Source organism: Lactuca virosa, chromosome 8, assembly GCF_052849685.1.
Source record: "Lactuca virosa cultivar CGN04683 chromosome 8, Lactuca_virosa_CGN04683_v6, whole genome shotgun sequence".
NCBI classification, from domain to species: Eukaryota; Viridiplantae; Streptophyta; class Magnoliopsida; order Asterales; family Asteraceae; genus Lactuca; species Lactuca virosa.
The window spans coordinates 13,950,984-13,973,484 of NC_136433.1; the positions used below are offsets into that span (position 1 = coordinate 13,950,984).

At 32.2% G+C, this 22,501-nt stretch overlaps 2 protein-coding genes and 1 long non-coding RNA gene across 6 annotated transcripts; all 3 read right to left on the minus strand.

The window, feature by feature from the left end:
• Positions 1-2,509: 2,509 nt before the first annotated feature.
• On the minus strand, positions 2,510-5,300 carry LOC145134364 (putative Rho GTPase-activating protein At5g61530). 3 transcript variants are annotated; one of them, XM_079069219.1, is made up of 8 exons: positions 5,161-5,300; positions 4,444-4,515; positions 4,100-4,362; positions 3,943-4,024; positions 3,675-3,851; positions 3,328-3,572; positions 3,088-3,250; positions 2,510-2,889 (listed from the first exon to the last, which is right to left on the minus strand). In XM_079069219.1, the coding sequence occupies exons 2-8, from the start codon at positions 4,502-4,504 to the stop codon at positions 2,744-2,746; spliced, it is 1,137 nt and encodes a 378-aa protein (XP_078925345.1). In that variant the 5' UTR covers positions 4,505-4,515; positions 5,161-5,300; the 3' UTR covers positions 2,510-2,743. The 3 variants fall into 3 exon arrangements, with proteins under 3 accessions (XP_078925345.1, XP_078925347.1, XP_078925346.1); XM_079069221.1 differs by having other exon boundaries at positions 4,444-4,508; positions 5,161-5,294; XM_079069220.1 differs by lacking the exon at positions 5,161-5,300 and adding an exon at positions 5,106-5,133.
• A 1,428-nt stretch (positions 5,301-6,728) lies between these two features.
• Positions 6,729-8,755, minus strand: LOC145133863 (putative kinase-like protein TMKL1). Its single transcript, XM_079068821.1, has 2 exons — positions 7,744-8,755; positions 6,729-7,670 (listed from the first exon to the last, which is right to left on the minus strand). Exons 1-2 carry the CDS (start codon positions 8,228-8,230, stop codon positions 7,084-7,086), a joined length of 1,074 nt encoding a protein of 357 aa, XP_078924947.1. The 5' UTR covers positions 8,231-8,755; the 3' UTR covers positions 6,729-7,083.
• Positions 8,756-12,999: 4,244 nt separating this feature from the next.
• LOC145128528 (uncharacterized) lies at positions 13,000-15,552 on the minus strand. 2 transcript variants are annotated; one of them, XR_013716969.1, is made up of 5 exons: positions 15,143-15,552; positions 14,183-14,448; positions 13,945-13,996; positions 13,763-13,830; positions 13,000-13,366 (listed from the first exon to the last, which is right to left on the minus strand). It is a non-coding gene; the product is annotated as an uncharacterized LOC145128528 (long non-coding RNA). The 2 variants fall into 2 exon arrangements; XR_013716968.1 differs by having other exon boundaries at positions 13,511-13,830.
• Positions 15,553-22,501: the final 6,949 nt, after the last annotated feature.

Below are 22,501 nucleotides of genomic sequence, written 5' to 3' on the forward strand. Positions count from 1 at the left end.
CAAGATTATATTTTATCCAAGGTTGTCAAGATCCCGATTCTGATTATAGGATTATAAGATTTTAAGATCCTACCTATAAAATTCACGTGGGATCATAATACGATCACTTTATATGTAAGATCGCATATGGATCGTAGGAACGGGATCCGATCCAATCCTATCACTCTATGAAAATTGACAAATTTTAATCTGAATTCTCATTTCTTTACCCATTTACTAATTAATCCAATCACCTTACCCACATGTCAATCAATAATAACCTTATTCAATACCTATTTTCTGAACCGTAAACCGATTGATATTGCTTCTTACCCTTATTGATTATGCTTCTTATCAAGAGCGGTATACTGTAAATTGGTTGATGAATGTGAATTTTGCGTGATTTAAACTTATAATTATGTCATTTTCGGTGGGTTTTAGGATCTCGATATCGATCTTACGATCCTGATTTTGTAAAACCGAAAAAGATCCTACGTATGATCATGATCTTCACAACCTTGGTTTCGTCATTAGAGGGAGTACCAAAGTACATAGCTGACTCTTTCACAGCAAGTTGACTAGTAGCAACATATGGTTTGACGGCAACAAGTAGTGGAACACTTAACAATGAACTGCATACATATTTTCATATGGAAAGTCTAGAATAAAAACCTATGTGATTCGCTATTTAAATGAAACTTATATATAGAAACCAAATAGTCAAAAAATAGTAATAGGGGGTCGGATTGTATAAGTAAACCAAAAAGATTTAAAGTTCTTACGGTTATATCCGACCGAATACTAATATCATGAAATATTTTTACTATTGTATTATTACTAATACTATCTAAAACATTTTTCTTCAAGATATAACATTAAACTATCACTTAAAAATTAATCACTCATTTTTTTTTATATATGACACAAATATATCACTTAAAAATTATATAAGATTATTTCTTAATCCGTAATTAGGTATTTCGGCTATAGAGATATAAAAGGTGGGCTTTAAAACTCTTGTATTTAACTTTTTTGTCAAACAAATTAAGATAGGTCACAAATAAATTTTATATATTGCTTGTAAAAGAATTATGTTGGTCAAGTGACCACGTTGACACTATATGTACACGCCGTTGTATGTTCACAAACAACGTAGTCAAGTGGGATATGTGTATGTATATTGGCATCCATATTTACAAGATATAAACTTTCTCCAACATATTTTTATATCCCTCCCGTTATAAGGGGGTACATATGGGTAACGCACACAGACATACACACTAAATAATTCAACGTCAAAAGTAGGAGGTTGATTTAGTTATGTTGAAGTAGTTGAATAACTAATAGGATTAAGTAGAAAAAGGTTGTTCCATTATATGACGAGTTTTAAAAGGAGACAGAAAAAAGTAAAACCAAAGATCATAAATTCTTGACTTTTAAAACGGCAAAAAAAAAAAAGCACATGTCCTTAAAGGTTTTTACGTTGATCGATTGTTGTAAGCTTCAAAAACATAAAACCCCATTATCTAATGCAGATTATCGTTCGTTCCACCAACTATGGAAGAACTGATAAATTCAAAATGAATACTTGGAAACCGGAAGAATACAGAGGGAGAGAAGAGAGTAGAGAGAATTCTCAGCCTCTGGTGTGTGGAATACAGCTCCAAGAAACCATAATCTTAGCCGCAAAAACCCTAGAAGACACCCAAAATAACCGCAAGAGCCAGAGTACGCTCGTCACAGTATGAAGTCACACGTTAATTGGATTGGTCCAACCCGATCCAACCAAAACCAAAACTTTGCTAAAATTAAAAGTTCCTCAACTCTCAGCGCCCAAAAATGCAAAGTAAATCACATCATTCCAAGAACCTCTCGTCCATTCACATTTGTGGGCTTGACCCATACCTTATCCTCCACTAAAACAAGATAAACCTAAGATAAACCTATCGTAGGTTTTTCCCCCAACTACATGGGACTAGAGAAAATTGCATTTTGCATCTTGTAATTCAACTTTCTAAACCAATCACTATACTATCCATGTAGACTTCTTTACTTTTGTTATATCTATCTTTTATGGTATATCTTTAACCTTCAGAGATTGCACGTGTAACCCTTGAATATAAATATTGATGATTTTGTACCGAAAAAAATTAGTGTCACAACTTAAAACTATCTAATATATTTTGATTATTGTGATCATCATAACAATTATCCATGATACTGTATTAAAACATTGCCTATAATTAAACATCTTACTAAAAGTTACATTATTAATCAGACTTATAAGTTCTACAAAAGGATATTGCGTCATCTAACTAGTAATCATCAGAGACAAACAATATACAAAAATACTGCATGCATGATGCCAACTTAATATTCAATCCAAGAAAATAAGAAAAGTTTATTTTGTAATTATAAATCCCAAGTTTAATAAAATGTTACACTTGTTATGCACAAATTCCTAGTATATCTGTAATTTGATTTCTAAATATATTAGGCTCAAACCAAACCACATAAACCGCACAAAAAGGAAAACCAAACATCATAACCTTTATAATATACAAACTTGTAAAAGAAACCTTTTGCTTTGCATACATTCCTAACCTAAAAACATTATGTAATGAACCTCACAGAATAGAATATACAAATCACCATCAATCCAAAAAGAAAAGCTCCAGTTTATGGTAAGTTTGATGATATGAGAGAATGAATTTTATTGATGAGAAAATTGAATCAAATTTTAAAATGATGAAGAAGATACGAGTCACCTCCAAACAGTCTCATTTGCATCAGTGAAAATGGCATTGTGATGTTCTATCAGACACTGTAAAACCTCTATGCCACTGAAGTCGATTCGCACCCCATCATCCAATGGAATTGCTGAGGAAACATCTGAATCTTCACTCTCATCTGGATGGAATTTTTTACACCAATAAAAAAAAAAGTTAAAATTAATTCCCAGATTCTAGGCTAAATGCAAGACATAATACTATATGTTATAGCATCATTACAAGTAAGATGTACAGTTTACAGCTTAAAAGTCGAATATGGTTTAATAAACAAATGAAGAAAAGCATATTGTTATTAAGGGCAATAGAGAACACAAACCTGCAAGCATATCCCATTCGTTATAGTTTTGCACAGAATCAAGATTTGCATTGGATTGAGTCTTTGAGGGCTGATTCCAGAACTGTTTATAAGTTTCTGGTGGTTGTCCCTTCTGCCACATAATGATAGGAGCCATCTCCATAGCAAGGCTTCCAGCATCCATCTAAAAAAAATTTATGATTACTACAACGCCTAATCATTTATTTATTTGTAAAAGAAAAAAAGATAGAGAGAGAGGACCTTGTTGAGAAGCGACTTCTTGCTAACACGTAGCAATAAAGCAGTAATGAGTTCAAGTGTCATGTAATTGACTGTGGGAAGCTTTTTCAATATGCTTCTCATTAGTGGGATGCTGGAACGGGCCCCACGCACTTCATTGTGGAGGTCTGGAGTGATTAATGGCTGAGGAAGGCTTGCAAGGTAGCACTTCACAAGGGCAGCAACGTCAATTGGGTTCACATTTTCAGGTAGTGGTGCATTCAAGTCTGTTGTAATTAGTTAATTACATTTACATTTCACAAATCACAAATCACAACGAATTATTACAAAAAGATAGATGAAATTTGGACTAGAGCTGGTACCCTTACCCTGGTTGTATAATGAAACCAACTGCTGAATGGCTTTCTTGTTTCCTTCAGACTTGAATAAATCAGGTGAGTTTAATCCTGATAATACAAGATAATCTGCAGATTTTATTAACAGAAAAGGAACAGGCTTGCTGGATTCTTGCCTCTGTACTGTAACCTCTATTGGAACACCAAACACTGAACAAAACAATTTCATGTCAATTTAAAAGACTTTTCTTTGACTATTTATGTAAAAAAAATAATAATAATAATAATAATAAAAGCTAACCATCAGTGCTTGCAACACCCTTTTGCCATCTTTCAATATCAGTCAACAGAGTTTTGCTCTTTTGGGCAGTCTTCTTTGCCACCTGGAGAAAAGTCAATGATAAAATTAAACCATAAATAATTAAAAGGTGGATTAGTATTTAGTAGTTAGTAGTTACCTCTTCTACTTTAGTTTTCCCTACAACAACTTTCTCTTTTGTCTCTGAAACACCTTTTCTTAGAAAGAAGCTTGTAGTGGCAGCAGCATTGACAAGTTTTTCCTGCATTGCTTGCCTTGTTGATGGCTGTTGAAAGAGAGACCATCTGTTTTTCACCACAGAGCCAAATTTTCCTGCAGCTTCTGAAACATTGCCTTTTGCATCTTTAGCAACTTCACCAACAAATGTTCCTGCAGACTGTCCAGCTTCTTTCAGTTTTGACCCTGCATCATTTGTTTATTTTATAAAGAAAAACTCAGAATTGTCAAGTGAAAGAGGACATTAGTTAAGTTAGGTTAAGTTACCTGAAGATGAGAAGAAACCACTGGCCTTCTCTTGCCATTGAGGCGAAACGACTGAAGGCATTAAGCTGATTTCTTTTACACCAATGTAAAAGAAAGATAATCAATCAGTGAATAGAATAAGTAATTAGAAAGGTTAATCTTTTGTGACTATATGTCGACAAGAGTTTTTATCACTAAGGATAGGATCAAAGTTCCAGACGATGTATATTTATTAACTTTCATATGTTTCAGGCAAAGCCATGTAATTTCTTGATCACTAGACAAACAATCTAGAAAGAAGAGCAGTTTTTTTACAATTTGAGGCTCTCTAACTTGAAAAAGAAAGTAACATGATCATTGGGTTGTTATGATTGCTTTCAGAATATCCACACAGCGTACGTAAGTACTCTTGGAACAAACTAACTAAATCAATTTCAATTTTTCAATATCAAACGGAAATAATCACATCAATGATCGCCGGAAAACTTCGAATTCCACAGGGAAAAAAAAGAGTCAAGAAACTGAAGAACCGATTAGTCACACCACTTGTATTCTTATTCAATGATGAAATATGTGTTTGTAAACAAACTGAAAGCAAGCGATCAATCTTCAAACGTATATATAGAAACGCATATATATGTATAACAACAGATATCATTAAACAGTAAGGATCAAAAACTTACGAAGAACGAAACCCTAGAGAGTTGCGAAAACAGAATAAATGAATTGAGGGTTTACCTTCCGATTTGCGGTTAATCGATACTAAGATTTCTCGCAGCGAATCTTGAGGAACAGCTAAAATCAAAAGCTTTTACGCCTTGTTCCCGAGTTTCACTTAAAGGAGAGAAATGGGAGGACACGGAGAGAAAGTGAAAAATCATGTTCCCGAGTTTCATTAATGGAAGGAAAGTGAGGGGAGGGGAAGGATTTTGGAGTCATATTTTCCTTCCAAATTTATTTGGGACGGATTTGGGAAGAAAGTAGGGGGAAGGAAAATTTAGTTTTATTTTCTTTTTCCTCCTAACTCGGAACACAAAAACTTAAAATTTTCCTTTCATTTCCTTCGAACTCGGGAACACGGAATAATGAATATTTTCCTTCACCTCCCTTTCTTTCCGTCAAAATTTTCCTTCACTTTCCCTTGATGAATTTACAAAAAAACTCGGGAACAAGGCGTTCGAGAGAGAAAGAGAGAAAGACGTGATCATTCGAGTTCTTTTGTGGGGGAAAGTGACAGTAGGCAAGAAAATAGACCATTGACTAAAGTAGGATGACGAGTCAGCAGAACCAACGCCAATAAGGCTGCTGGTGTAGGAGTTTTTGGTGGACTAGAGAATATGGTAACGTAGCTCTATTTCTGGATTTTTCCAACAGATTAACGGTAGAGAAATTATTAAATAATTTTTAATTTCTTGTTTAGTTTTTGTTTTGAAACTTGGTATCATAAAAGAAAATGTTTCGAAAGGGCTTTCCTACTCATAATGATACCACCATAATTTAATCAAAATTTACAAATCAATAGTATCAACTAAAGCAATTAAGCAAATATCTACTCTCTGGATTTAAGTTCATAAAATTCACACATGTATTAGGGTTTGAAATTCTCTTTATTCGTAAAAATGTGAATGCTTTTTATACTTGTACAACTCTTAGAGATTTGGTTGATATCCAAACATCATTAAACTAAGTAATTATCTAATTAAGATAATTGTCTTCATATAATTATCTTCGGAATTTAAAGCTTTTGGCTTATTACAAAATAAGTTCATCTCTATTGGTTTCTAATTAAACCATCAAGTATTGATAAATAATTAAACCCTAGTAGCAGTCAGACTAAAATTCGAATGGTTGTATTTGTTTTTAAGATATACAATTTTTCCCGCCAAATAACTGAAAAGTGTATATATATGTGCGGGGTTCGGTTTGCAAAGAACTTTTACATATACATTACATTTTTTTTGTTGCAACTTGTTTGTCTCGCCATAAAACAATGTATTTTTTGTGTTTGTATATCTAAGTGATGAAGTTGTTTGGAATTAGGATATAGTTTTCCAAGATTATCCTAAATTTGATTTCATGATACCCGATGCAATACGGTCAAAATACAGATTTTAAAATTTTTACAAACAATTCTTGAAATTATCCAAGTTACTTATTGATATTTCTTCCCCTGCTTCTCTAACAATGAGATCAAAGCAAAGCATCCAACTTTTTTAATCTTCAAATGTGCCAATGCTAACAACTATTCTTTCAACATTCAAAACATCATTACTTCAATACCTAACTTATATAAATTTAATCGTATTTCTAGTTACAGTTAGCTGATTTTAAGCTTTGTTAGCTCAATTCAATTTACAACAAATCCTCCAAATAACACAAGTCTTCTTTTTATCCATACCAAAGATTACAAAAATGTAAGTTTTTGTTAAATGGTTGTGTTTTCCCTTATATTTGCATCTACTCCATGGATGTAGGCATCGTGTTCCATTGATGCTCTCACAAGATTCTTCTGAGATATGACCATATAAATCATCTCTATCAAATCCCAACTATTTCAAGAAACCAATCCTCTTATGTATCATGGAACACCAATATGTTGAATATTCAAATTGTCAGGATCCTAGGATATTTCAAACATGATCATGATAGTCCCAATTGCTGTCAAATTTCTTCAAGTTTCTTACAGATTTGCTTTATATCAGGCCTGAGAGAAGGCGATGGAAAACAACAATCCATTGCCATCCTGAACAATCCAAGAACACGTTCTTCATTCATCAAACTTCCATCACCATTATCTTCATCAACCAGAATATCAGGATGATACAAATCTGATATCCGGTTATCCAAGATTGCAATCCTCAACGAGGTTGCCAAATAAGAATCTTGATTAGGGTTTCCTTTCTTGTTTACTGCTTCCTTTCCCGTAAGTAATTCTAGTAAAATCACTCCAAAATTGTAAATATCAGTCGCCTCATTCGTTTCTTCCATTTGCATCAATTCAGGTGCTTTATACCCTTCAATATCAGCTTCTTCGAGCATTTCTTGAGCTGCATCTGGTTTAAAGAAAGTGTGTAGACCAAAATCCGACACAAATGGTTGGTGATTTTGACCCAAGAGTATGTTCTTTGACTTGAGATTTCCATGGATTATCGGTTTTTGAAATCCCGTATGTAGATAATCTAATCCTCTAGCAATCCCCATCGATATCCTACAAATGACTGTCCATTTATGACATTCGTCTTCTTCATCTGCCAAAAATTTTGAAAAAAATTAGCATCTCAAAAAAGAAAAAACAGAAGGGTAGAAAATAAAAAAGATTACCTTTGATGAATTGAGCCAAATTTCCCATCTCATAAAAGGGATGAACAAGAAGCTTTTCACCTCTACGCCCATAATAGAACCCACAAAGAGGAACTAAATTAGGATGCTGAATTGAGCCAATAAGTTGTACCATAGGCATCAAATCTTGTACCTTTTCTGTACAAGTTGGTCTCAGGAACCTCAAACATACGATTGAATTATTCGTTGCCAAATTAGCTTTGTACAAAGTCCCGTATTTTGATTTCCCAATAACTTCACCAGGGGCATCGAGTATATCAGCACAAGTCAGATCTTCACCACCATTAAACCTTATTAAATTCCCATTTATTTCCATTTCTTTACTACTTTCAAAGCTTGATTCTGTGTCCCGAGATTCATCATTTCTGGACCCTTTTCTTCTACAGACACAAATCAAACCCAGGAAAATGAATACAACCAACGAAATTGATGAAGTCGCAATAAGAATAAGCTTGTGGCCCTTCTCCATGTGGGTATACGATCAAAAGCTCAAAGAATCAAGAACATTCAAACCCATAAAAAAGGGTAAAATGGCAAGCGGTATGGTGTCTAAGATGCTAGTTCGACATGGATATATAATCAAAAGCTCAAAGAATAAAAAACAATCATATACCCATGTTCAGAAAGATCGAAACTTTTCAAGAAAAATATTATCTTTTTAGGATTCTTGATGAAGGTGAGAAATGCAGGTGCAATGAACAAGAGACATTTAGGTTATTCAAACAAGAAACAAGGATTGAGTGTCAGTTTATGGATATTCTCTATGTGGTTATATGATCAAAAGCTCGAAAATATTCAAGAAAAGTTGGAACTTGTTTAGGTGTCGTTGGAAGAAGGTGAAATTCGTTCACGGGTTTAAGTATTCTCACCCACTTTGGCTGATTTGAACAGATAAGAAATGTGGATTTTTTGGTGTCATGACAGAAATAGAAAGTGCTAATAATTCTGTTTGGAAGATGGACTTTCAGAAAAGAGTTTTCTGAAGAAAGAGGAAAGAGACAAGAGGAGGGATTCTTGACTAAAGAAGGAGATTGGAATGTCTAGTTTGAGAATAAGGTTAAGGAATCGGATTCAGTTTCAAGTTTCAAGTTATCCAAAAGCCATAACATATAACTTAATTTGGTTTAGAGTCTCCATCTTTGAATTAATGATATCTTTAACTATATGTGCGATTTCAATCCACGTCTATTGACGTCGAAATTAAATGGTAAAAGTAAAACAAAGTACTTATTCATAATTCTATTGATTGAACTATTAATTGTTTTCTTTTCCATTAAGTTTTTCTTCTCTTTAAAATCGTTATTTTTATTATTATATAAATTTCACAATGTTCAAAACAATTTCAAAGACGTTATTGATTTTTGATGTTACAAAGTTTTTAAGCTATGACTACTTTTGTTTAACAGCATATTTTAGAAACGTATGTCGTTTTTATGGTAATAACTTTTTAAACACGAGTTTCATAACATAAAACTTATTCATATTTTATATTTATTCTCAAAAAAGTAGTCACCATCTTAGAAAGTTTTTTCATCTCAAAGCCCTTAGTTAATATATGATACGTGGCTTCACAAAAGTCAATCATTTATTATAGCTATAAAAATAGTTTGCATTGTTGGGAAAATATTTCGAAATTTGTATGTGATATATTATGGCCATAAATAACAATTAACCATTTTCTTCTATATCCGGTTTTTAAAATATAAAGATAATAAAAATAAAACGTGTGATTCATAAAACCAAATTAACATTACAGAAAAAAAAACAATAATAAAGAAACATTAGTTCGAAGGGGATTGGGGAAAACAAAATTAATGACAAACTAATAAATAAGGCAATAGTTTCATTGGGAAATGGTAGTAAAAAGGTATTATAACACATTAACTTTCACTAAATATTAATTTATCCTTAATTCAAAAACTTATATCTTTATTAAAAAACACCTACAATTTGGAATTGGAATAATTTATAAAATAAAAATCTTAGTCAATTTGTTTAGTGGAGATTTGGATAGTATGAGGGTAGTTGGAGGCATGTACTTTAGGATGTTGGTTGGACAATATTCCGTTCAATAATCAATATGATTGTTGAAATGATCCCAATATATATTTCTTTTTATCATTTTCAAGTTATATATATATATATATATATATATATATATATATATATATATATATATATATATATATATATGGACTTAGGGAATATGTGGCTGTCATGTACCTAAGCTTATATATAGAACCCTCTAAATAATATAGTTTTGATCAATTTATATCCAAACAAATTATGATATCTCTTTTACTATTCTTCTTTAATCATGTGACTTACTAAATCGATCAAATTTATGTTATTTTTCTTCATTGTGTCTAAGAACTTAAAACATTAAAATTTGTGACCATTTAATCAACCCTACTAAATTCTAAATGAAAACTAATAGAATAAAAGATAAAAGAACATGTCATAACTCAATCAAGCTTTTTACAAAATCATTGGATATAATTTTTCAATTGAAAGACAAAACGCTTGAGTTATATTCGTTAAAAAATATTGATTTTTTATTTTCTCTATAAACTTCAATAATTATTTGCAGTAAAAATATATATATAATTGATCTTTTTCATTCCATAATTGAACTTAATTCAATGATATTTTATTAAAACAAAGCTAGGAGAAAATAAAATTGGATTTATTTTGTTTAAAACTACATCATTTAAAAGGTTCTATACCTAAGTTTAGGTACATAACAGCCACATATTCACTTTTCCCTATATATATATATATATATATATATATATATAGAGAGAGAGAGAGAGAGAGAGAGACACGAGGGTTCAATTGAGAAAAAAAATGTTGAGAATTGGGAAATCATTCTCAGTCAATCATTTATTTTTGCCGCAAAAAGTTCCAACGTACCGGCGGAAATGGGAAAGGAATGCACATGTGTTTTCCAACAAAACATGTTTCCTTAAACTATGCTAAACATTACCTTAATATATACAAAAACATAGTTTTTTTTAAGAAACTATTTTTATCGAAAAATGATTTTAAATATACCGAAATTCATGATTTTTTATTCTCTATAAATAGACATCCATATTGATATAGTTTTAAGATAAAATAAAAAAATTATTTTTTTTATATTTTCAGCTATCGTTATTCATAAGTGAATAAAAATGAATCTGATTTTTTAATACAGTACATTCGTTATTCATTTATGAATAAAAACTATGATTAATTTTTTTTACAATTTAAATATCATTCATATATGAATATAGCATATACTAAAAATATTATATTTATATTTAAATATTAGACGATGCATTCAATTGTGAATATTACATAGTATATTCACTTGTGAATGTTAGATGATATATTTACTTATAAATATTATATGATATTTTCATATGTGAATATTATATAGTATTACATGGTAAATCACATGAGAATAATACATAGTATATTCACTTGTGAATATTAGATCGTATATTCACTTATAAATAATAGTTGGTATATTCATATATGAATATTACAATGTGTTTTCAGAAATATATATAATTTTTATATGTTATTCACATATGAATAACATACAGACTTACATATTTGTTTTGTGTTTTAATAATCACATATTGATTTAGGTGAGAAAACATATTCATATGTGAATATAACGTGGTAATTTAGTTTATGCATTTCATCAAACAGTTGGAGTGCATACAAGTTAACTTTTTTAAAAATGTGATAAATATGATACTTTGACTACTTAAATCTTACAAAATATTAGATTGGTAGAGAAATATATGAAAATTTCAAACAAAAAATGATTTGATCTTTTTCTAACCTTAATTTCGATGTTTTATTTGATGAACGATGTTGAATGAATAATACAAATTGAATTTTTTGTTGATTATCGATGATGTTGTTCTAATAATGGTGGGAGTATAATTAATCGTAGATGTTGAAGATATGTTTGTATTCAAACAGAATTGAAGGTTTGATTGAAAGAACAAAAAACGAATGAATTTCAACTGTTCGTATTTGTGATTGAATGCTATTATATCATATTTACAAGTTTGTCATCGTGTTCTTTATGTTTAGAGGCTAATTAAATGAGTGGCTGAGAATGATTCCCCCATTCTCAACCTTTTTATTTTCTCAATTGAACCCACCTCTCTCTCTCTCTCTCTCTCTCTCTCTCTAGTAGATTACCCGCGCGATGCGGAGGCGCCAGATAATTCCTTTCGACAGATTGTTTCTATGTAATAATAAGTTTCATTTTCGTGTCAGATAGTTCGCTTTCAGTCTTGTAGCAGATTGTTTTGTGTCAGATAGTTTCATTCGACAAATGACTTGTACCTAGGTACATGGATGTGGAGGCAAAATAGTTTCTTATCTATTACCATTTATTGGTCTGGTTTTTATTTTATGATTATTTGTTAAGGTTGTGCATAAAGTGAAAAGGAAAAAAAATTCGAAAATAGATATGTTTTGGAAAACGAACAATGATGGATTTCTTTTCAGGAATATTGTTTCGAGTCATGTATTTTTTTAACGGTGCCAAGTATTTTTACATCAAATGTTAAACATTATAATATACACGAGCAATTATCTTTTATTGAACCCATTACTCATTGTTTTGATGTGGAAAGGAAATAATAAATTATTAGGGTTAATATACATAAATATTTATTTATGTATAAAAACATTTAAATTTTCATATAAAATATGATTTTACTACCTATTAAAATATTTACATCTTTTATATTATTATAATTTATTTATTATATTTAATAAATCTTGTAGTATTTAACGGTTTAAATGTCGTGGTCTAACTTTCTTATATATTAACACATTTTAGTAGTATTTAAACGTTTAAATTTAATTCAACAATAGTTTTTTTATGACCTTTATTTTTTTAATATGATAATATTAGTTCAATTATCTATTAAAAACTCTTGTAATTCAACATTTTAAAATTTTAAATTACAAGTCAAATATATTTATACTGTACTATTTAATAAAATCCTAACAAACAAAAAATATAGTAATTATTAAATTCACATTTGGATATCTGGAATTTTATAAACCAAAAGTACAATAAATACATCAGAGACTAAATATTTTCGATCTTAAAGCTAACAAACAAAAATTAAACCAAATAACAAATATTATGTATTGCTATGTTTAAAATATTCTAACCACCTCTGTGATGTATATTACCATATCTGAAATACGAAAATCAAAAATTAAATGATACCATATTTATATATCTGAAATAAACTTAAAATCAAGATAAGCCTTCTACTTTACATTTCCAAATGTGCAAGCCACACAATGATATATACATAGCATTTAAACTAATAAAAAGTAACCAAAGTGGCTTATAAACCAAAACATTGCATTCTAATGTACCCCAAAGGAGAAAACAAAAGCCACAACTCTAATCTTCTCATTTTTGTTTATATACAAGTGTTAATTGAGATGTTAAATTCTTCAGTTTATGTCTCCTCTGTCAAATATATACACAGGTGATCTATTATGAGGGCCAACTATGCATCACTTGTTAGACCATATATCGCCTTCCTTTACTTTGAGCATTAACAATTGCCAACTGCATCAACAATATAAAAACCACTCAAATGAATAAGTATAGAGACACAAATATATATTTGGGTTATTTGTGAATACAACAGTTTAAAAAACAGCTAAATGTATAGATTCAAATTCAATCACTAAAGTTATAAGAGTAATATACATGATACAGATTTCAACAAAAACGGACAATTGACATTGACATCAGTATGCGTAACCTGCTAAAATTAAGATAAATGAAGTGGGGTATATGTATATCAATAAAGAGACATAATTTATGAAAATTGTAAATGAAGTATTTTTATAAAAATAGAGACGTCTAACCAAAAGATCCAAAAATACCAGGTCTAAAAATAAGATATTAACAAAAAGACCCATTTGAACTTATAACTAATATTAAAGAGAATGGTTTAACTCATCTGGTAGAAGAACCAATCCTTCTTTCTTGCAAAACTCCACAATTGTCGCCTTCCTGAGATATCCCTACAAGAATACCCATCATTAGTTCTCTTTCCCCTTATAGCTATATTTAAGTTTCAAATGACAAGGTCAAAGCTAGTAAAGCTATTAATTAAAGCAAGAAATTTTAATTAGTACCATATCTAAAATCATGCACGTTAAACCTCTCTTTCACTTGAAGTTCAGCAGCCTCCACGAAGAGCAACAAACATCCACATCCATTCACACACACATAAATAACCATTCGCACACACACCCATTCAGCCACATAGACACAATTACACACACATAAATTCAAATAAGCACATACACACAAATCCAAATAGATAAACACATACATATAAAGAAAAATATGATTTCAGATCATTAGACTTACAGATCATAAAAACCATTAGCTCATTCTTCCCATGTTTCAAGAAAAAAACCAATTAAAAAGCCTCAAAAACCACCTAAAAATTTCAAGAAAACAACCGGGCTTGCTTCCAATCGGGCATATATTAAAAAATGCTTATCTTGGACACCCCAACAGTAGCAACCATGGAACATTGCAACATAAGAACAAAATATAGAGGATGAACGGGCTAGAATTTGTTGATTCTTACGCATATTTGAGATGATAAAGAGAAAAGACTGATATCTCACCTGAAAATGATAATTAGAGAAAAAATATGAGAGCTCACACAAACACACCTACACTTTCAATAAACACATACACACAAATATACATGAATTTGTTAAACAAAATCATATAGCTTAAAACTCGTAATAAAAAAAATAGGAGAGTCTTACCTCCTTATGGACCTGTATTTGAAAACTTAAAAACCAAAAGAAAATAACCCAAAATGGGATGGTGTTAAAAACTCTTCTTATTTGGGGATGTGGGATAGAAGCCAAAATATGGGGAAAAACAACTAAAATGAGTAAAAACCCAAAGATTTGTATAATATAGTATAGATATAAAAGAAGGAGATGAGATTCCTATAGTTAGATTCACTCCCGTGAATCACATATAAGATCTGAGCTCGTCATTGCCCTGGGATGGTAGAAACCCTAGGACTGGTTACTAAGATAAAATACATTAAAAGACATCTTAAAATTTTCGATCTTTCAGTTTAAACAAAATAAAAGGAAGCATAAATCTCCACATAATCATGATAGAGATAAAGAAAAAAAAGAGAATGAGTTTCATGAAGATGATTTTTACCAACATCCCAAGAACGCTACATGGCCTATAGATAACATATATGCGATAGGAAGCAAGAGGAGAAACACTATGAGCATGGTAAATTAGGTCTGATTATAAGCAATAAAAGTCCCAGAACTGAAACATCATTACCTTTCTCAAATAAGCCCTAAATCAACGCTCATCACTGGGTTGAAGGAACAAAACATCGACATTTTTAGATGGCTTCATCTCCCTCGATCTGTTACCAAGAAATTGTGTGCGTATGACGGTTCTATACAGAAAGTGGTGAGGGGTCGAAGGGTTTCAAATAGAGAAGAAGCGTTGGTGCAACGGTGCTCCGGCGGTGGTGATTGGTATGACACCATGCCGGTGGTACTGGGTTTACCAGACGATCGGTAGAAGAAGGAGGTCGGTTTAGAAACAACGCAAGAGTGGTGGTTGGTGATGGCTGTCGAATTTGGAAGTTGGGGTTTCCAGGAAACAAATTTGGGTGGGAGACATGCGAATATTGTGATAGTGTAGGGTTTTTGTAGCGGCGACTGATGAATTCAAATGAGAAAGCCAGGTCAAAAAGCCGATATATTTTCCAGAAAAAGTGCACACGGTTGGGTATTAAACGGAGCTTTCTTGACTTTTTGACCGGATATGATCTATCTTATATGCAATGCATAAAGTCATTGTAAATATTGCATTAAAATTTGTACGACTTAATTTTAAGCGTTTGACCAAAGATTCTTTATAAGGTAATATATATATATATATATATATATATATATATATATATATATATATATATATATATATATATATAGTGTTAGGTTCAAGTGAGACGGCCTAATTTGGTGAGACCGTGAGACACAATCCTAGTCACTCATTTATTATATAAAACAAAAACATTTTTAAAATGCAAAAGAATTGAAAATTTTCGGAAAAAAAAAATATTTCCAATATTATTTTCGGAATATATATTTTCCAAAAAAATACCAAAAAAAATAAAAATACAAAATACAAAAAAAAAAATACATTTTTTACATATTTTAGTAGAATATTTAGAATATTCTACATATCTGACAAATCTAGTAGAATATTCTAAATATTCTAAAAATCATATTAGAATATGTACAGTGTAATATTTTATTAGAATATTTCATGTATATTTCAAAAAAACCGCAATTTTTTTTAGTTAAATTCCGAAAACAATAAGTAAATTTTTTTTTTTGGATTTTTCCTTTTATTTTGCATTTTAAAATTATTTTTAGATTTGGTCTCACGGTCTCACAAAATTAGCGTGATCTCAAATGAACCTGAACATATATATATATATATATATATATATATATATATATATATATATATATATATATATATATATATATAGGGAAGGGTTATTTGGAAAACCCTAAAAATCATAAAAATGCATAAAAAAATACCAAGACATCACAAAACTTTTTTTTTTGAATTTTTTTATCGAAAAATCGTAGCATTTTTTACAATTTCGCTGAAAAAAATCATTTTTTTTTGTAAAAAAAATATTCAAATTTTTTTTCATCGATTTACCTAAAAATTGCGCTTTTTTGATAAAAAAATTCAAAAAAAAAGTTTTATGATCTCTAAGTATTTTTTTTATGCATTTTAATGATTTTTAGGGTTTTTTTTATTTTCCATAGAACCTATATATATATATATATATATATATATATATATATATATATATATATATATATATATATATATATATATATATATATTAAAAAAAGTCTAAAGTTAGGAACAGTAAAATTGATGGTGTTTTGGCAGTAATGGTCCTCCATTTATAGCGGTCTCTCATATTTTGGCTTTATTGATGTATATTCTTTTTCTGGACAATTTTTGTCATTTTCTGCAAACATTATCGAGACGTGTTTCTCACTTATTTTTTTCACCGATTTCCTAGCCAATCACAATTCGATTGTTGTTCCAACTCCACCGCTTTGAATCATCAATGTACAGGCAATCTTTCACCGCCACCAGCTTTAATCCTTACTTCCACCGCATTAATCTACCGCTTACTATATCCTCTCTCAAAATCGCTCCTCTAAACCTCTCTCAAAGTGTGAATCTCGGTCACCCATCAATGCTTCCTCGACCGCTCACTTTAGAATTTGTCAAATCCACTCTCCTACCTCCACCGCCGATGGTCGATGTTGTTATTCACCATCGATGATGGCGATGCAGCAATATATCCACCGCCTTAGTTTAACCCCCCCCCCCCACCGCCTATATCTCTTCTATGTACCTTCTCAGATGAAAAAAATCCAATATGTACTGTCTCACTCCTCCGACTTCCAACTGCAGCGACCCTCAACACCTTCGTTGTTGTTGAATCCAGCCACGACACCATTCACATTGTTTGATTCCCTCCACCGTCTCCCTTTTTTTGCAAACATTTTTTTTCTATTTCTCCACAATTTCCTTTCTGTGTCGGTTATTCTGGTTCCAATTTTGGATGCGTAAATATTCTCCCAAAGCTCATTCCTAATTTCCATTGCAATAGAATAAGTTTTCTTTCATATATCTCAATTTCGACGTCCGTGTTAATGATGCAGATGAAGATATATTGAGCCCTATTTTCATTTCTGTTTATGATTTTGTAGTCTACAGATGATGCCCACCGTTTCTCTCTCTGATCGTCAAGCGTCTACCTTATTTCCTTCGATTCAACCTATTCGTCGTGATTATAAACATGTGTTCTCTCCAACTCCTACACCCAAAAAAAAAACCTCTTTGTTTCGGGGGTTTTTCAATTGTTGACCATTTGTTCTCTATGCAACATGTCCACCACTTCGCACAATCTTACAAGAACTTCAATTGCTGACCATCTGTTATGTATCTCTGTGCGTAGGTGTGTGGATCTATGTGTTCGTCTCTTATATGTAGGTATCCCAACGTTGGAGATGAAGCTGACGATCGCCCCACCCCCACGAGTGTAAGGAGCTAGATCCATAGTTTTACATACCATCTCCGGGTTCTGGTGCCGTGTTCTTCCTCAAAATACTATTGATACCCATTCCACCGTTTAGATTTCTTCTTTAGGTTTCGCCTGTTGTTGTGGGCGTGACCGCTAACAGAGAAAAGAATGGTGGGCAAAGAGAAAAGGCATCAGATGATGCAAAATTTGTTCGATGATCAATCTGAAGAACAAGAGGAAGAAGAGGTTGAATTGTATTTGTTATTCATCTATCTCTTCATGTAGTTGTTCCCCTCTAAAACAATTAACCATTATTTCATATTTGTATTTTGCGATATGGGTTTGTAGGTGTCATCGATTTCTACCACCTCCGCCACAACCTTCGAGGTTCAGTCTGCCTTTTTTTGTATACATATACTAAATTTCTGATTTATGTTCAAACCAATTTATTTATATTGTTGGTGTAAATAGGTTGAAATTGGTTTTAGGTAATGTGGAGCAATTGCTGTAAGATTGGATTGCAAGCTTTTTCAACAGATATCAATTTTTTCACATATCAAGATCGTTTTAACGCCCTTCTCCTTCAATAAGGTACTGTTCCGTTTTGTGTGTTTTTTATTACTTTCATCTATTCTTCTTCTTCCTTTTCCCTCTTTTCATCGCATTATGACAATTCTTCATGATGTTCTTCACATTTTCTAATTTGTGTAGAGATTTATGATGATAGTTGAAACCTAAATGGCAAATTATCTTCAAATTTGCATATGATCTGATAGTATTTACCTTTTAGATTCTTTAGCAACTGTTGTTACTTAAAAAATCTAGCAATTTACTTCATGGATCTATCTTTCAGTTTCTTCATAACTGCTCTTTCAAGCTCACGAACTTTTAATTAGAAAGTAAATATAATTTCATTTACACAAACCCTTCTCAAATCCAATCTTAGAGTATAGAAATTTCGATGCACAATATACAAGTGTTTAATCTGATTACTGTTACTATTACGGCTTCAATTTGCAGGATACTCTTACAATCAAACCTCCCAAAAAAGCTTCATTGGTGTTAAGATTAACGATGTCAGCATTTGCACTGTTGTGTAGTATTTATATATGTTTCATTTGTTTAAAACAAATGCACCCTAAAAAAAAGAACAAATTTTTATTCTTTGATCAATTTGAGAGGCTGTCTTCTGATACAATCGTTGATCATTCCCAAATCCCTTTCTTGCATTACCCCCAACTGAAAACTTTCAATAGGTAAATCTTTTCTTTTTTAATATTTTTTATAAAGATTTGTTGGATTCCGAGATAAAATATGGTGAAATTTCAGGTCAGAATGTGCCTGAAAAATTAGGCAAAAGGTGATGGTAAGGTGTCATCACAATGGAAGGTGGTGTAAAGTATGTTAATTGATCAATCAACACGTAATGAGTTAGCTCTGGAATATAGCAATCACCATTCACCAAACAACATAAAGAAATATTTATAAATTCTTGAATACATATGTGACATCCCCATTTTCACGGCGAGAAAAGACCGATTTTTTTTATGCTTTATAAAAACCAGAGTACCTCTTTTAATAAAAATCTTGCGGAATTTGTTCCCAGTAATACATGATAAATACGTTATCAAAGCATTTCCGAAGAAAAGTAGTTTTATTCATTTTAAAACATTTGGGATGTCATCGTTAATACAGAAACATAAGCATAAACAGAACTTACATTCTTTATCACTAGTGATTTGTATCTCCTTAATCTCTCAGTGTAATGTGACTTCATATCAACACCTGTGATATAAATAAACTGAGTGAGTCAGGCTGGGAAACCTAGTGAGTAAATAGGTTTTTCAACCCAAAATAATATAATTATTATGTTTAAACATCAAACAATCAACCCAATTACCCATCCCCATTATCTTCTTTACTCTTAAGGATCTACCCTAAGAATCAGCTATTCCTCGTTTATTCATTCCTAAGGAATTGGCACGAAGTCCATCGTCGTCAATGACACAGCTGTCAAGCACAGCTGCTAGTTCTATCACTTAGGCGCAACTGCCAGAATTGTGACATTTTCTATGAGGCGCAGTTGTCGGTATTGTCCTTCGGGCACAACTGCTAAGGTTATTTCATTTATTAACAGTATCGTTTTCGAGAGTCCACTTGCAATAAATGTCAATGGGTTTTTAGAGTACTCCGGTGAACACATCGTTCACAACGCCTACAGGTTGCGAGCCTGCTAGTGTTCCATTAGACTGTCTAGAATAGTCTGTGGTTGTCATCCATACTCTACTAGATGACGGGGCCAACATTTGGGAACAAGGCTTCTCACATCGTCCACCTCTCACCCTTATCTCATGGTCTATATCACCTCTCAACTCATCATCCAACTCATATTTCATCTACCCATGTTTTACCCGACATATTATGTAGATATAAATACATATACAGTTTAAATCATATGAATCTTGTATAAAATCGTTCATCCAGCACAGATAGATAACATACAAATAATATGCTCACATAGCACGTATTTTATATAAAATACTTCATATCTATGTGTAAGATGAAAGAGACCATGCACTCACTTGTTAAGGTGGTGATTCCGAACTCAGACAGCGCTTCGTTACTCTTAACACAATTTTTCTTTGACAAAACCTAGTATCATTACCACTAGAGTTTAGCCTATTATTTACCGAGACTAATTAATAGTCTAGCTATTATTACTATTATATAAGCGTTAAAAAAAATACTTATATAACTCATAATAATAGCCCAAGTATTTATTATAAGGTCCTAATAACATTACTATACTGGATCATAAGCTATACTAAAGATAGGTTAGGCGTAGCTCACTTACAACGGTTTTCTCAAAACTGGGCTCCATCGGAGCAGCGTTCCTGAGCTGAAAGGCTCTTCTTCTTGGAGCCGTCGGGCACTCCGGGGCTTCGGCCTCGTGCTAGAGAGGTTTCCTAGGCTTTTCGGGGGGGGGGGGGGTTTGGGGCTTGAGAGAAGTTCTAGAGAGAGAGAGGGAAGTGATGGGAGGTGTGAGGAATGAAGAGGGCTTCACCTATTATTTATAGGGGGCTGGAGGGTCACTCACGTCTTGAGTTTTATGATGCTCATGTCGTGAGACAGCTGAAGACACCCAGGCATAGCCTGGTGCTGACACGTGGCATCGCACACAGGGTGGAAATCAGCCGATTTTCAAAAATTCATAACTTTCGCATACGAGATCCGTTTTTGACGTTCTTTACATCCACGCGTAGGTAAAAACAAGATCTACAACTTTCATTTAGACTCCGTCGGCTAATTCTCAACCAATATTAAATTTAGCAATAGGAGGAGAATATACTGTTAAATGTCCGCGTAAAATTCATAACTTCTACATATGGACTCCGTTTCCGTCTTTCTTTTTATTGTAGAGTTCCTATTAATGAGATCTTAAACTCGCATTTAGGTCGCGTAGGCTAACAACCGCTCGATCTAAAATTCAAGTTTCAGGTCGTGCACTGCTATGTCAAATCTTAGAAAATTAATAACTTCCTCATACGAAGTCAGATTTGGCGTTCTTTTTTGTATGTTCTCGGTTTAACATATACTACAACTTTTGTTTAGATTTATAAGGCTAAAAAGTCATCCATCGTAAATTCACTATTTACATCTCCCGGTGCCGTGCCAGTTTTGCCAAAAAACTTCGATGGGCCATAACTTCTTCGTTATAACTCAGGGTTCGGCGTTCTTTATATGTACGGAACCCTTGAGACATATTCTACAACTTGTTTAAGCTTATTTATTCTAAATAATCTTTTTTTCGAAAATTCATTTTTGATCCCTATTATCTCTAAATTGACTAGCCCGGATCTACCGGCGTTACAATTATCTCTCTCTTAGGATTATTACATCCTAGAATCATCAACGAAATAGGGCTCACATGATGACTCCATACGTTATCTATTCATCCTAAGTAATCACCGTAACTTTGATGTTTCTTTGAATGAGTATCTAACTCTAAGACTTCCTGACTGCAGGCGGTGCTCGATCTTGCTCGTGCTCCATATCTAACGTTAGACTCCAAATTATGACCCTTCAAGTCACATCTCGATCCTCACTGGATACGAACTTAAGATAAGTTCTTTTATTACTACAATGGAACGATGTGTCATATTCTAATGACATATCATCGTATGTTGCAATGCTTAGACTCAGGTCTCTTAGAGTCTGTAGAACAGACTATACTTTCCTTTATGTTCTAATCTCATCTTAAAAGGTAGTATTTCTAGCTACAAGCAACCGTCGCATACTCGCCGTAGTCGGACTCAATTTGGTATGACCACTAGGGTCGGAATAACAATCATCTTCTTAGTCATTACCGAAATGATGGTAACGACATATTTGAATAAACGGTATCAATTACTAGCTTCTTGGTAACCTTGTGACTTTACCTGATCCAAGTGTGAGTCATGTGTTTCCGGTAGTATAGGCCTCTACTACCATTCACACATACTCATACTTGTCCCAAGTATTATCTCGCAGTTCTCCAAGTCATTATCACATAAACAATTTTA